Genomic DNA, 16,297 nt, shown 5'->3' on the forward strand with positions numbered 1-16,297 from the left:
ATCTTCTCGTTCAACATTTCTGAGAGCATACCAGGTCTCAACCAAGTCCATGCACACTGTTCCCGAGGACCAGCTTCAAGATATCGAGAGCTGTTAACCTGGACTGGTGACAAGGCTATGTGAGTTGGGCGACTAATGGAGCAATAAGAACTTACGAGTAGAGTTAGGCCAATGGGAGAGATGTGAATGACCAAATGCGGCGCCTAATCGTCCCAATGAGCGACCAATAAGTGCGTCTTTGCATGCTGAAAAACGCACGTCCCCTCTTCACCATCTATCCCAGCCTCAGCAACGACGTCCCTCGTACCTCAACTCGTAACAAACGAAAACCTCAAGTTCGGACTTTTCCCATCTTAATTTCGAGTATCATACTTATTCATTTGTGTATACTTCAAGAGTTAAAGAGGACATGAGAGACCATGGCGACCATGGGCCAAAGGCAACAACCAATTCCATACGACTCACGCAGCTATCTCGCTCAGGTTAGGGTCCAGTTTTCGGATCATCCAGACGTCTATAACCGATTCCTTGATATCATGAAGCACTTTAAGAGCGGAGCAATTGATACCACAAGTGTTATAAGCCAGGTCTTAACTCTTTTTGCTGGAAAACCTAATTTGATCCAAGACTTCAACACCTTTCTTCCTCGAGGCTACAAGATTGAGTGTGGCACAAATGGAGATCCAAACGCTATTCGAGTCACGACACCAACGGGTACAACGGTATCAACCATGCCAAACGCGGTCCTCGGTCCCACGAGCGGTGCGAACGCGCTAGATGGTGGCATTCACGATGGCCCGGCTCAGCAAGGAGAGACGTCTCGACCACTCGACCTTGTGCTGGACTCCGAACTCCCTACTACATTTCGAGGCCCTATCACCATTCATTCATACCCCGAAATTAATGATAGAGGGCGACGATTCACTCGAGAAGAACACTGGGAGGCGGGACGAATCCTTGGGAACGGAGCATTTGGAAAAGTGCGCCTGGAGAAATGCATTAAAAATGCAACAAGCCAGCGTTCTATCCGGGCAGTGAAGATCGTCAACAAACCCTCGGATCGGTCTATGTCCTTAGATCTCAATCGAGAACTAGAGGCGATCTACAAGTTCTCACATGATCGGGTAAGCTGAACATTTTAGAGGCACGTACTACTTATCTAAAAGTGATAGTAGTACAAACGATGGTTCGTCAAATCATTTGGGTGGTTCGACAATGAAAGTTCCATCTTTATTGCTATGGAATACTGCCACCATGGAGATCTTCACCGCTGCCTTAGCGAACGCAGAATAACTGTAGGAGAGGTTCAACAGCTCACATTCCAAATACTTGAAGGTCTTGACCAGATGCATCGGAATGATTTCGCTCACAGAGATCTCAAGCCTGGGGTATGATCAGTCCTGTTATCAGCCAAGTAATGTCTAACTTTATTAGAACATTCTCATTAAAACAATGCCGCCAGACGAAAAGTGGTGGATAGTACTGGCCGACTTTGGCATCAGTAAACGCGCCGATGGAAGCAATGGACCTACATCAGCAGCCAAGGGCACACTCATGTTCATGGCGCCAGAATTGCGTGGCTTTCAGGATCGGTTCAAGCCAAGAACTATAGCTGACTTCAAAGCAGCCGACATGTGGGCTTTTGGGGAGATCGTTGTTCTGATGCTGACCGGCAAAGCTACATTTCAGAACGACGGAGAGTTGATGAGATATTGTCAAAGACAACGGAGATTCCAGCTTCCTGAATCTATATCTATTGGAGTCGATTGCCATGAGCTGATCGCTGGTGTAATGGCAGCAACCCCCCAGGATCGAATGACCACAAGCCAATGCCTACAACATCGCTGGATAATGTCGCTACATACTGAGGAAGAGTTCAGTACGCTCAATTCGGAATACGGTGGTCTATTGCTCCCGAGAATTACTCGAGATGAGGAATTAGCTTCAGCTGGTTGGTCAAATGTATCCGATCCTGAGGAGTTGGCTTCGGCTGGTTGGTCAAATGTATCCGATCCTGAGCATACAACCACATTATCAATAGCGCGACAGATATCGCCGAAGCTGCCACCATTGGAAGGGCCTGTACAGACTCTTAGGGGCCATGCGGGGGAAATCTGGTCAATGGCCTACTCACACGACTCTACCCGGCTGATATCAGGGTCACAAGACGGGACGATCAGGATCTGGAATGCGAGCAGAGAAGAGTACATCCGAAATTCTGTGAGCCGTTCCTATAGGAATTTCGGGGAACGGTATATCAGTCCTGTATATTCAGTAGCCTTCTCGCATGACTCTATCTACATAGCAGGGTCAGCAAAAGGCACAATCAAGATCTGGTATGCGGACGGCAGGGAGCACCGTCAGACGTCTAAGGCTTATTGGGGGGGAGGGGAAGTCCTTTCAGTTGCCTGGTCGCACGACTCCACCTGGCTGGCATCAGGGTCATCCGACGCCACGATCAAGATCTGGGATGCGAGCAACGTCAAGTGTCTCCGGACGCTCAAAGGCCATAGCGATAGGGTTAAATCAGTCGCCTTCTCGCACGATTCCACCTGGCTAGCGTCGGGGTCAGCTGACACAACAATCAAGATCTGGGATTCGAGAAGCGGCAGGTGCCTCCATACGCTCGAGGGCCATGAGAGTCGGGTTCAGTCAGTAGCCTTCTCACATGACTCAACCTGGCTAGCATCGGGGTCATCCGACCGCACGATCAAGATCTGGGATTCGAGAAGCGGCAGGTGCCTCCATACGCTCGAGGGCCATGAGTTTCGGGTTCAGTCAGTAGCCTTCTCACATGACTCAACCTGGCTAGCATCGGGGTCATCCGACCGCACGATCAAGATCTGGGACGCGAGCAGCGGCAGGTGCCTCCAGACACTTGAAACCCCTGAAATGAATGAGGTCCGATCAGTAGCCGTCTCGCACGACTCCACCCGGCTAGCATCAGGGTCAATAGATGGCAAGGTCAGGATCTGGAAGGTTCAGCTACCATAGTCGTTCGGTCTGGTCAGTGACCTTCTCGCGCACGACTTCACCGAGCTGGTGTTAAGAGTCAGACGATGATACGGTAATGCAGCGACTGATTTCCGGTCTGGAGTATGTATGGGTATATGGATATGCTTATGTTGTGGGGAATGAACTTCATGTATCCTAGGAAGAGCGTTAAAACTTTTAGACCATCATTGCTTATTGTACTTTTCCATATTGTTATTGAATAGCGTACCATGGATGAGTGTGTATTTATAGATTATGTTTTCGCTAAAGCAAAGCTTTGAACAGACGAAAGTACAGATTCAGGTGCATTGGTATCCACGTGCGCAGTTTTACATCAAACATCTACCCCATAAGCCAAATGAACACTCCAACCATGCTAACATAGAGTGACACTCAACCCCCCTCACCACGAACCTCTTCAACGGAGAGAAACGCAGATTTTGATGCCAATGATACACAGGACAAAGAGAGCACGTGTTCTCACATAGCCACTGACAACGTGGCGTACGGAGTTTCTTCACTTCACCGACGAACATATCATCATGCTCGTTTATCATTACCCTACACCCAAGCGTCTAGAAGTGTAAAAGTCAACCGAGCCACGCCGATTGAACAAAATTACAAGGGGGAGATGTACATCTCCATTCTCCCGTTCCCTTTCCTTTATCTTTCCCGCGGGACGTTCAAAGAAGCAGGGAAGTTCCCCAACGAAGTCTGTTCAGCATCACCAATATACTACACTACACTACACTACACCACAATGCAAAAGAAGCCGCCATAGAACATTTCCATTTCCATTCCCACAGAACCAGATCTAGATCTAGACCCCCACCCCCTATCAATCTGACACGAACGACCCATCACACCACGTGTGAATAAACATGAAACACGGATGCTATTCAGGTACGGCGGCGCTGGATAGGTAGGTGGGAAGATGGCTACGCGGGTCCATCGATGACGAGGACGATGATGGATGGGTATGAGTGTGTTGGTGGTTGTGTGGTGTATGGTGTATGTATGTAGGTATGAGTACATAAAGTGGTCGACCGACCGACCGAATGAGCATGAGTCAATCAATCAGCCAGTCAATCAGTCACACAAACCAAGGTCCCGGACGAAAAAGTCAAGATTCAGAATAGTAATCCATCCATCCCACGCCCGTCCGTCTCAATAAAAAAAACGCCATAACGTTAGAAAAGAAACAGAAAGAAAAACCTTACAGCCAAACCCAGTAAGATAGATATGACGTTAACGTCGGAGTTTGTAATGCGTCCCTCCGATTAACAATCAAACTCCACGCCGCTAAACCGCTCCCAGTTACCATGGAGATAAGCTGCTTGGCGCGCGCGGAGGGAGGAAAGCGGTGGGCTGTGATTGGCCAGGGTGGCGTTAAGAGATGCTTACACTTCGTACGTCCCTTGCCACGAGCGTTGGTACGGTGGGGCGTTTGATTGGTGGGTGGATGTACGGGCTCGGTTTTTAGGTAGGCGAGAGGGGTTGTACGACGAACGATAATGAACCTGCGTGGTAGGGTAGGCAGACAGGGCAAGCCACAATCAGATTCTGTTCGTACCTGAGGGTTAAGTCCACACGGGCATTAGTAAACCCCATGTGCTAGTTATGCCATCCCAGATGACGATCTTTGTGCCATGCGGTGGGTGTTGGTGCCTGTCATCTTGGCACATTTCCCTTTGAATTGCGCAATAGGGTTGGGTGGAATTATGGGTTTGTAATGTCCGATTTCGTGCGTTATTGTCCCTTTTTTTCGTCTGACTGTTTTGTAATGTGCAGCTTGGGGTCTTGTTGAGGTTGAGGTGGAGAGTGAGATGGGTATAAGTATGGGACGGTGCTGGTGTTGAACTATTTTTCATCATCATCAAACAGTTTTCAAACATCGAGTGTCTTCTACTTGTTTATCTTTTTGAGATTATCTCTTAAGGAATTCGATTTCCAGATTTGAAGAACCACAACTAGTATCAACGATCCATTAGCGTCACATACACACATTGTACCCCCGCGACAACAACCATGTCGGCCCTGATCCGCGACGCGCCTATCGGGCAAATCATCAGATACGCTACCAACAACCGCGTCCTACAATACCCAGAAGAGCGAGCAGACTTCAAGCTCCCAGCCGTCTATGCTCGTCTCCACCCCAAACTCGAACCCATATCAGAGTCTGAAGAAGAGGAAGAGTCCTCCGATGAGTCTGGAAGAGAAGAAGCTGTCAACCTATCAGAGAAGCAATCAGATTCCGACGAGCCGTCCGACGACTCGGAGACAAACCTCGCCAAAACACACACTGCGCGAACTGTAGATACAGTACGATCCCAGGCCTCGCATGTGGGTGCTACGACCGCGCTCCAGCGGTCAGTGTCGAGGGCGGATCTCGAGCAGCAGTACACAGCCGCGACGATCGAGAAGGGGCCATCTCGACCCATCGAGCCAGAAACACTGGACGATGGAACCATACTCGTCGACTGGTACTCCACTGACGACGAGGACAATCCTCAGAACTGGAGTTTCGGGAAGAAGGCGGTAGTCCTCACCCAGATCCTCTTATACACCATGTCCGTCTACATGGGCTCTGCCATCTACGCTCCCAGCGCGAGCGGCGTCATGAAGGAGTTCGGTGTGTCGCTGAGCGTGGCATCGCTTCCTCTCTCCATGTACGTAGCAGCCTACGGCATCGGCCCGCTGCTGTTCTCGCCGCTGTCTGAGATCCCGGTCATTGGAAGGAACCTGCCGTACATCATCTCGTACGCCATCTTTGTGATCCTGCTCGTGCCGACGGCACTGGTCGACAACTTCGCTGGGCTCGTCGTGCTGCGTTTCCTCCAAGGCTTCTTCGGCAGCCCCTGTCTGGCCACTGGAGGCGCCTCCCTCCAGGACATCTACAGCCTCGTGAAGCTCCCCTACGCGCTCTCCATGTGGGCCTTCGCCGCGACCTGCGGCCCAGCTCTAGGACCCATCATCTCCGGCTTCAGCGTCGAAGCCAAGAACTGGCGCTGGTCACTCTGGGAGATGCTCTGGCTCAACGGCCCCATCTTCCTCGTCCTCTTCTTCTTCCTCCCTGAAACCTCCTCCGCGACCATTCTCCTCCGCCGCGCCCAACGCCTCCGCAAGCTCACCGGCTCCACCCACCTAAAATCCCAATCCGAGATCTCGCAAGCGTCCCTCACCGCCCGTGACATCACCATCGAAGCCCTCTGGCGGCCCTTCCAACTCGTCCTCCTCGACCCCGCCATCGCCTTCACAGCAATCTACACGGCCCTCATCTACGGCATCTTCTACTCCTTCTTCGAGGCCTTCCCCCTCGTCTACATCGCCACCTACGGCTTCAACCTCGGCGAAATGGGCCTCACCTTCCTCTCCGTCACCGTCGGCGTCGTCCTCTCGCTTGTCTGGTACTGGTGGTACATCCGGTACCGCGTCGAGCCCTCCATCCTAACCAACGGCCTCGGCGCGCCCGAACGCCGCCTCATACCCGCGCTCTTCGTAACCTTCCTCGTGCCCGCGGGCCTCCTCATCTTCGCCTGGACCGCCCGCTCCGACGTCCACTGGATCGCCTCCTGCATCGGCATCGTCGTGACCACCATCGGCATCTTCCTCATCATCCAGTGCATCTTCCTCTACCTGCCGATGGTGTATCCGCAGTACGCGGCGAGCCTGTTCGCGGGGAACGATTTCTGCAGGTCCGCGCTCGCGGCGGGGAGTATTCATTTCTCGTATCCGTTGTTTCATGATTTGGGCGTCGACAAGGGGGTTACGTTGTTGGCTGGATTGACGGTCGGGTGTAGTGTGGGCGTTTATGTGTTGTTTTTCTTTGGGGCGCAGTTGAGGGCTAGGAGTCGGTTTGCTGCGAAGTGAGGGGGTGTGGGGATGCGTATGAATATGGTATGGTGATGGGTTTGAGTTTCTGCATGGCGTTTTTGGTTGGAGTTTTGGGTTTGATTTTACATGGTGGTGTTACGATATGGCGAGATGACGATGAAGAGTAATACCCAAGACGAACGAACACTACACCACAGAACTAGATAAAGACTAATACGGAGCGCAATTAATAATGGACTTTTTACTTCAAACAAACAATCTCTCATTATGACGAGTCACTGTGTTTTTCTTTGTTTTCTCTTCTTTATCGACACTGATGACGGACCTAGAGAACTATAGTCACCCCCTTTAGTATTACATCATCAACCAAGGAGCCCGGGGGTTTTGATAGCTTCTTTGCTGCTGCGGGACTTACGTCTGAGTATAGAAGCACATAGTACACGAAACATTGGAGTACAGTACACAAACACAAGAAGAGGATTAGCATTCGATTGCTCCCCGCCAATTCACGTAAAGGGTATAGGAGGCGTATATCAGCGTACAACACAGATGTAGTGCCGGGCTGTGGATGTCCGTGTCCACGGCGTGGCGTGTGTTTCTAAATGAAGACCAGTGTGTCGTGTCGTGGTTTTACTCCTACCTAGTGTCGGTTTTTTGTCGATTTGGACGATTGATACATACTCACTCCCATCGCGTCATCACTCACTCATCAATATAAACGTCACATCACATCCCCCAACTTCACCCATCACCCATCAACATTACAAATCCAAATACCAAACCCATAACAGTCAAAAAAAATATTTAATAAATAGTTTACTCCAAATATACACATTATCGAATCGAATCTCCCTACCTCCTCCCACCGCTCTCCTCATCCTCCACCACATCCCCAGTACCAATCTCCCTCCTAATCCCGCGCCACAGCTCCCCCAACGTCCCACTAAGACTCCTCTTCCTCGTCGCAGTGTTGCTGGGCACGTCGTCCGTCGCCGTGCGCCGCCGCTCAAGCGGCGAGTCGCACATTGCGTTTTCGTCGATCTCGCCTGCGCCGATACCGAGGACTGATTCGCGGCGGCGGGTGGAGAAGGACGAGGAGGGACCCGGGGTGGTGGGCGTGCGGAGAGAGGAGTTGCGTTTGAGGTCGGCGACCATTGTTGCTAGGGAGGCGGAGAGCGGGGAGGCGAGGAGGGGGCCTGGGATGGAGGAGCGGGGGTTGTTGAGGGCGGAGGAGGAGAGGGTTAGGAGGCGTTCGGCGGTGTCGCCTCTGCGGAGGCGGGGCGGGAGGGTTGAGGGGGTCGTGGTGGTGAGGTGTGGGTCAGATGTCCCTCGTGTTGGGGTCTGTGGGAGTGGCGATGGTGTTGTTGATGTTAAGGGGAGGGTTGGGGTGGAGGTTGTGGCTTGTGGGAGGATGGCTTCTGAGGGGAGGACGGGGGTTGAATAGGTTGAAGCGCGGTTTGAGAGGAAGGATGATGGTGGCGCTGGCCGGATTCCTGAGCCTGTGGAGGGGCGGCCTGGAGGCGTGCGTGGTGGAGGTGTCCATGGGTTTGTAGCGTGAGGTGGAGGAGTGGAAGGGGAGGGCGTGGCGGGTGTGAATTGGATGTTTGCTTGTCCGTCTGTGGAGTTGTTTCTTGACGGGTGTTGGGAGGAGAAGGTGGAGTTGGAGCGCGCGATGTCGATGGGAGGGGACGATGCTCGCACGGTGGAGGTCCGTCGACTGCTCGTCCCCGCCTTGTGTGCATCGCCGTCGTCTAGTTCATCGTGATACCGCTCCTCCATGAGATTGATGGAGTAGTCGGGTTCGGGTTCTCGGTCGTCGTCTTCCTCGTCGTCGTTCCGGCGTGTTCGCCCACTCGTAATGAGCCAGACACCCATGAACGTCAGGGCGCACCCTCCGACGAACTTCCCAGCGTCTCCTCCCGACGTCCGCTCGAAGTCGCGGTAGAGAATCGCGGAACCGAGGATCACAGAAAGCGTAAACAGGACGAATTGCACAGGAATGACCTGCGTGGCGTCGAAGCGCTGGAGCGCCCGGTTGATATACTTGATCTGCATGACCGCCGTGAAAACCAACGTAGCAACCATGAGATACGTGACCGGGAAAGTAATGGCGCGCCAGAGGGTGTACGAAAGCATGGAAGCGACTCCTTTCGTCGAGAGTGCGGTATAGCCACCTACACACATCGTTAGCATATAGCCCTTTTCTCAATATCAAATCGATCAAAAGACCAAACTCACCGAACAATCCCACCAACCCCAAATCAATCAAGATATTCTTCTCCCCATACCGATTACTCAAAACCGACAGAATAACAATAACCGCCGCCGTAACCCCCAAATACGTCTCAAACTCCCACGTCGTGATCAAACCCCAAATCTCATCGGGCCCCAACTTCGGATTATTATCACTCGCGGACAACACCACCGTGACAGCGCCCCCAACCGCAACCAACACCCCCAGCGCATCCCGGAGACGAAACGGCTCCTTCAGCATAAACGGCGCGATGATGCAATTCGAAATGAGCGCGACGACGCCGAGCGGCGACACGATGGACGCAGGCGCGAACCCATACGCCAGGAAATTCCCCGCCTCGCCCGTCGTCATCATTATGATGCCCGCCCACCAGTACGGACTCTTCAGGTACGACGTCTGCTTGTACGCCTCCTCCTCCTCCCCATCCCCGCTCTCCCCCTCGGACCCAGACGACTCACTCCCCCCCTCCTCCCCGCCCACCGACTTCGAACTCCGCGTCCGCGTCCTTCCCCCGAGCAACGGCGCCCGCTCCGTGACCTCATTCCCCCCCTCCTCCTCGTCCTCGTCCTCCTCGACAATCCCCGCGTCGCGATAACGTTTCCGAATCTTACTCCTGCTGCTGTTTCTGCTCCGCCGCCGCTTCTTTCGCAGTTTCTCCTTCGCCTGCCACTCGCGCTCGATGCGGATGTGCGCGTACCGCTGCATGTTGAGCGCGAACGAGATGAGAATGTTGCCCACGATCGCGGTTATGATGCCGATGAGCGAGCTCCAGTTCTCTGGGTTGAGGTGGCCGGTTCCTCCTCCTCCTCCGCCGCCGGTGCCATTGTGGGGGGTGTGCGAGAAGAGGGGGATTGTTGTGCTCGAAAGTAGTGTGGTGGTGGGTAGTGATGTGGTGGATGATGCTGGACCTGCAGCGTGGAGGAGGGCGGAGGTGGTGTCGTACGGTGATGGGAGAAGCATCTTGTGTGCTGCCCTCTCTGTGCGTGCGTTCTGTGTTCGTTTGTGGTATGTTGCGGCCGCCTGCCTGCCTGCCTTCCAGCCTACTGCTGCTTGCGATTCAAAGCGAGCGAGCGTGCGTGGGAGGGAGGGAGGGGGGACGGAAAGTGTGGCGCGCAGAGGCGGGTTTTTGTTATGCGAGACGAGGAGAGGAGGTGGTGAGGTGGTGGTGGTGGTGGTGGTGCACGGGGATGATGTTCGGTCGCAGGTGCTGGCTGGGCTGGCTAGCTAGCTGCGAGTGGCTAAGGTGAGGTAGCTAGTAGATACGGAGTATGTACTTGTAGTTGATGCGTATTCGTCGCCGTATAGGTAGGCTTTCGCTCGTTCGTCGTACCTCGTAAAAGATTGGATGGGGATACTGGATACTGGGTAACTGGATAATACTGGATAGGATTGTCGATGAGATGAGGTCGGGTACACCGGAGATAAATGTGGACGGGGGACGTCGGGTTTGGGTTAGGCCATGCTACGAGTAACAGCTAACAACTATGCTATGCTATCTTGCTAGTTATAAGTCCCGCAGCATAAAACCAATAATTGATTTCTTCTCTTTTTCTGCTCGAGTCGCGGTAGTTCGTTCGTTACTAGCTAGTCTCGTTCCTTCGATTCGTCCGTCGTCGAAAAAGCGGACGAGGGAAAAAATAAAAAAGAAGGAGGAGAGTACTCCGTAGTGTCGATGGGCGTATTCCGTATGTAAGGAAACCAAGTACTTGAATCTCCCCGTACCATCCAGAAAAAGTCAGGCAAAAGGTTTGAAGTTAGCTTTCTTGTACTCCGCAGTCCAATGTATGTACCCACCCATGCATACATATACGCCCATCCCATACACAGTAACTACCCTCGCCTCGTAACGGGCTCACCCAGGCAAGAAACCCAAAACGCATACCCGTTCCGATCTCCCTCGCCCAAAGCTCCAAGCTCCAAGCGTACACTCCCAACACAGGCCAATCAAACCCACGCTTTCCCTCTCCGTGGCAGGGATTCCAAGCCTTGCCATGTTCGTAATGAGGCGTGGGAAGAGAGGCTGACAGTGATGATGTTGGATTCGAAGAGTCTCCGGTGGTTTTTGAAACTCGAAACTCGAACATCTCGTCTGTTTTAATAATAGTAATTAATGCGCTCCGTACCTTAATCCTATTCCATTTTGTTCCATCCTTGTACACACTCAATCCAACCCTCAAACTCACAATAACTTACGAGGTAGGCAGCGTAGCTACTCGAAAGTCCCCGCATGAAGGTCACTGCCAAAAACAAGCCCGAGAAGTTAGAACCGCGAGCGACACACAAGTCACCGATGTCACCATGCATATGCCAGTTCCACATCCCCAAGCTCCCCCAATCCAATCCCATCCCTTGCGTTCCCCATCCCCGATGTTTTTTTGCTTGGGCACCGGGCCGAGTGCGCCAATCATACGCTCTTAATTGTCCATCTTCTCCTCCATACTCCTCTCCTCTATACTCTGATAGTTACTTAATGCGTAGGTGTCTGAGTAGTTATGTGTACTGTAGGTATCTGTGCATCCGTGTACATTACCGAGGATTCGAACTCCTCCGATTCTTGTTTTGTTTTCCTTTCTCTCTACTCTTCCTTGGGACGTCCCCCCGATACCGACTAAATAGCTGCATGGGTAGGTATTCTGCACCTATCTGACTGAGCAGTGCGTCGAATGTGTTCGTCGAATCAAAAACAACACAGTACCATTACCTACTCAAATCCACCTCCCCGGTGCGCATTGGCGTCTTCCCTCCTACATTACATTACATTACATTACCTACCTATGCCATGGGAGTTGAGTCTCCCATTCCCGCATCTCTCTCTCATCTATTTGTGACTGTTACGTATAGAACAATTTTGTATGTGGGTATCTGATAATGTAGTCTATACGTACATATTCAGTTTCTCCTCTCTGTATACGTAGCTTTTAGGAGGGAAAGATGTTATGTTGGGGGGGGGGGGGTGTATGTGTGTGTGTGTGTGTCGTTGGCTAGATCGGTCTGATCTCATTACTTGTAGGATATGTGTATCATGTCATGATAGTTACATAGGTGGGCAGGCAGGCAGGCAGGCAGGTAGGTAGGTAGGCAAGTACATTTCCTTTCCTACTTCTCGTTCCCAGTGTATGTACAAGGAATCTACAGAGCAGTTTTCAATTCAATATTCATCAACTCGATCATTCTATTCATTCAGTTCAACTCAATCAATGCAATCACATCACATCACATCACTCCATCCAAACCATCGATCGCACATGGGAGTGTTTCCTCAAATTCCCATTACTTTACAAAAGCTTCCCTTAGACCTTTTTATAATATCTAATCGTACATTTCCATCACCATCACCTCAGTCTCCTCCAAACCACCCCCTCACCCCCGACCTCCAACCCCGACACCCAAACCTTAACCTTTCCTCCACAAAACACACACACACTGCGCACCATTCGCAAGGGGAAAGAAAGAAGCAAACCACGAAAAAGAGAGCCATGGAGGTGTCCTATCACGCGATGCAAGCGAGTCGTTTGCAGGCAAATACATAGCGCGTGACATTTTCCTCGATCCCAGGCTCTCCCGTTGTTGATCGTGGTGAGTGATTCTTTTTTCCCAACTCGCTCGTGGTGCGTGCGTGTGGGTGTTTGTGCGTACTTGGTTTTGAGGGTTGTGGTGGAGAAGGGGATGGGATGGGATGGGAAGGGAAGGGAAGGTGGAGTGGGTGACTGTTGATGGTACTGCTTACTGCCACCGTACATGCTCTCTCTCGCTCATACCGTACGTTGACAATTGCGATTCATGTCGCCTTTGTTCGTTGATGAAAACCCCCTCTGAGCTCCCCATGTCCTCCATAGAAGGGAGGAAACTTCCGATTGGGGAAGCAAATTGAAGATCCAAGGACACTTGCAAAAGAAAATCCCCCACCTTGCCAAAGTTCCTTTCCTTGATGCTTCCGATTGATGTAACTGTGATTGAGAGACAAAAAGAGAAAATAGCAAAAAAACAGAAGAAAGAACAGTATGCATCCAGAACGCCTTTGATGATGTCCCGAATTTTGGTTGTGTGTATGTCCTAGTCGGGGCTTGGACAGGAAGAGTGACCTGAGACATCTACTAGATGTCCAGTTCGATCTCGTCGCTGTTCTTGACGTCGACGCCATTGCCAGCGGCATTGGCATCTTCTTCGATAGGAACAGGCTCGGGCTGTGCAGCGAGGTATTTGATCTTAGCATCTACCGCCTGTTCACCAACGACCGACTCTTCAACCTGTGCCTTGCGCTGGAACACGGTGCGCCAGCGGACGGCCCAAGCGCGGACGTATTGGCCGTCCTCAGCGCTTAACTCGCCAGAAGATTCACGCTCGATGAGTGTGTCGGCAGCGCCGGTGGCGACTCCAGAAAGTTGGTCGTCGATGTACTTGAAGAGTTCGCGGGCGCTCTCGCGGTCCTTGGTGAGGGTGGCTTCGACCATCTCGATCTGCTCCTGGGGCAGTCCTTTCTGGAAACGGGCGACAATGATCTGGCGGTTTCGGTTCGCGACCTTGCTCATGGTGTTTGATACCATCTCGAACACCCAGCTCTTGGCCAGGACCTCGCCGGCACCGAGGAAGTCGCCAAGGGCCCACTGGACAACGGTGATAGGAGCGAGGATCTGGTAGTTGAGAAGAATGTCGATGATTCGCACGGCGACACCAGGTTGGTCCTTCCAGTACTCGACCACGCTCGCAACGATCTGGCGTCGAGCAGCATCAGACTCGTTGGCGACAGACAAAAGGCGATCCTTGTTTCGTTCGATGCAGGACAGAACGTGGGACAGAGATTTAGCGCCCATGCGGCAGATTGAAGTGACGAGTGCGTCAGTAGATGGCACAAGCACATCGGCGATGCCCTGCTCAACAGCCAAGGTATGGATCTTGTTGATGATTTCCTGTATGACCTCATCGGAGGCCTTTTTGCGAAGCTGGGTGATAAGTGCCTGACCTTCTTGAGAATACGGAGTACCTGTTCACTTGTCAGCATCGATTCATCGTTACCAAATTACAACCAACATACTTGGATCGTCGTATTTGAAGTCAGGGCTGTTGTCCTCGTCAAGGCGATTAGGAATGAGGTAATGCATCTGCTCAGGGACAGTTGAGCGAATACGCTTAGCAAATGAGAGACGAATCTCCTTGTCGATCGCAGCAAGAATGTACGCCTTCTTTGGATGAAGATCAGATAGAGGAAGGTCCTCAAGCCTAGCATTTGTTAGTACTGCAAGAGAACGACGCTGCAAGATACTCACCATTCAGTCCAGCGCCATCTGAACTCAAAGTTACTCAAGTGGTGGGTGAACCAATCCAAGAACCTGTTGACCAGCTCCAGATCCATAATGTCGATGTACTTGTAGACAGCGCGAATGGCTCGTCCGAGGGAAGGCGCAATGGCCGTAGGTGCAATCTTGCAAGCAGATGTGATGATGGAGTGGTAGAACACCAGCTTATGCTCCGGAGCAGGCAGCTTGAAGATCTGCGAGAAGATTGCGTCCATGATCACATCTTCAGGCTTGAAGTGAGCCTTTTCCTCGTTGATCTCGCGCATCAACTCGAATGAAGTGCTACGCTTGGCGAATACACCGACGGTCCAGTAGTTGTCGATTTCGATGAGCAATTTCGCGGCAGCATCTCTATTGAAGTGAAGTTGGTCAATGGTATCGACAATGGCGTCGCGGAACAAGGACGATGCGATGTTCGTAATATCAGGAACCGTGACCAAATCCTGGTTGCCATAGAGTGAGAGATAGGACTCCGGGAAGAGAGGGCGCGAGCCTGGGTTCATTGGAGAGGGGATCTCGATGGTGGGGAATGGGTGAGAAGCGGGAGCATCGGTCATGGTGTCCTCGCCCGCTTGCTTGCGAAGACCCTCGCGGTCAAACTTGGGAAGAACGACGAGAGGCCAGCCGGTCTCGGCCTCGGTGGTGAGCTGTTGCTGAAGAAGGCCAATAACGCTGTGGTATGCCAAAGGCTTCTCCTCGCTGTCGGGCAAGTAGGAGTGAATGAGTCCCTCCATAGGAAGCATGTTGCTAGCGACGATACCGGTGTTATCGAGGACGTCCTTGGCCTGAGATTCGAAGGCACTTCCGGAGTATGCGAGAGCGTAGGGGATCGTCAAAAGGATGATCTTGACCAATTCAATTCCAACAACCTAAGCCGTGTTAGCTTCGAGACTTTATTTTCTGATGAATATCACCCTTACATCGTTCTCATTGGCACTCTGCAAGTCAACGACCGTGTCGAAAAGCTGGTTCAGCAAAGTGAAGACTCCATCCCCGTCATAACGAGCCTGCAAGCAAGCAAGGAAGCGCAACATGAGCTTGAATTCCTTCCAAAGACCTCCATTGAGGGCCTCTTGGGCACGCGACGAGACGCGCTTGAGCGCATCGGCCATGATCTCAGACTTCGCATCGTTGCCGTAGAAGATGACAGCTGCAACGAAGGGGATCTTCACTGGCTGCTCAAGGATACTGCATGCTATGTCAGCTTCACTTACGCCCTATGGAATCGGGTGGTTATCCTACAGCTGAATGATGATGTCGAAGTAGTCGTTCCTGAGCCTTTCGTCGTCGTAGTTCTCAGCAAAAACCTTCGCGAGCTCGATGGCCTCATCCTGGGGAAGTTGCGCAGAGCCGGCGATGTTCAAGGTCATGCGGCGAAGTTTTGCGAAGGGAACTTCCTCGTAGCGGCGACGCGACGCTGGCTGGTCATCTCCGCCTCGTTGGCGCTGGGGAGGGCGGCGGCGGGGATCGTAGTGATAATCATCCTCATCTACAAAAAAAAGTTCAATTAGTGAGAGTCCAAGCGAGGGAGAGGAGAAACCTTGACTTACCGTCGCGAGCACGCTTGCGGTTTCCGCCTCCTCGGTAGCCGTTGTTGTTGCGTCTGCGCCTGTCATTGTCATCATGTCTGATGTCCATGTCTGCCATCGTGCCAACGACTTGAGCAAGCTCGAGCTCTGGACCGGACGGGTCTGGGGAAAGGGGAGCTAGACACGGCACTTGATCGGGGTCGACGTAGGTAGTATGCCAGCTTGGGGCGACGGAATGATCTGTGTGGAATGCTCCTCCACTCTGTGAGTTGACAAGACCACGACGTAGAGGGAGTGGTTGGATGCGACGTTGGAGTTGGGAGCTAGAGAGCGTCAAGTCGCGACCGGGGAAGTAAAGGTGAGCTTGGGGGTCTTGGCGGTGATCGGTATCA

At 52.3% G+C, this 16,297-nt stretch overlaps 4 protein-coding genes across 4 annotated transcripts; 2 read left to right on the top strand and 2 right to left on the bottom strand.

Moving 5' to 3' along the window:
- The first annotated feature begins 199 nt into the window (after positions 1-199).
- On the top strand, positions 200-3,264 carry BU24DRAFT_425312 (WD40 repeat-like protein). The gene is made up of 3 exons (XM_033528716.1): positions 200-1,124; positions 1,176-1,388; positions 1,435-3,264. The coding sequence occupies exons 1-3, from the start codon at positions 420-422 to the stop codon at positions 2,992-2,994; spliced, it is 2,478 nt and encodes an 825-aa protein (XP_033381017.1). The 5' UTR covers positions 200-419; the 3' UTR covers positions 2,995-3,264.
- A 1,363-nt stretch (positions 3,265-4,627) lies between these two features.
- BU24DRAFT_425313 (MFS general substrate transporter) lies at positions 4,628-7,066 on the top strand. Its single transcript, XM_033528717.1, has one exon. The coding sequence runs from the start codon at positions 5,023-5,025 to the stop codon at positions 6,862-6,864; it is 1,842 nt and encodes a 613-aa protein (XP_033381018.1). The 5' UTR covers positions 4,628-5,022; the 3' UTR covers positions 6,865-7,066.
- A 614-nt stretch (positions 7,067-7,680) lies between these two features.
- On the bottom strand, positions 7,681-10,042 carry BU24DRAFT_435090 (DUF803-domain-containing protein; the record flags this gene model as incomplete). Its single annotated transcript, XM_033530063.1, has 3 exons — positions 7,681-9,002; positions 9,067-9,520; positions 9,563-10,042. 3 exons carry the CDS (start codon positions 10,040-10,042, stop codon positions 7,681-7,683), a joined length of 2,256 nt encoding a protein of 751 aa, XP_033381019.1.
- A 3,134-nt stretch (positions 10,043-13,176) lies between these two features.
- On the bottom strand, positions 13,177-16,014 carry BU24DRAFT_435091 (uncharacterized protein; the record flags this gene model as incomplete). Its single annotated transcript, XM_033530064.1, has 6 exons — positions 13,177-14,063; positions 14,115-14,299; positions 14,347-15,245; positions 15,297-15,564; positions 15,619-15,865; positions 15,927-16,014. 6 exons carry the CDS (start codon positions 16,012-16,014, stop codon positions 13,177-13,179), a joined length of 2,574 nt encoding a protein of 857 aa, XP_033381020.1.
- Between the last annotated feature and the right edge of the window lie 283 nt (positions 16,015-16,297).

Source organism: Aaosphaeria arxii (assembly GCF_010015735.1).
Source record: "Aaosphaeria arxii CBS 175.79 unplaced genomic scaffold BU24scaffold_7, whole genome shotgun sequence".
Classification (NCBI taxonomy): Eukaryota; Fungi; Ascomycota; class Dothideomycetes; order Pleosporales; genus Aaosphaeria; species Aaosphaeria arxii.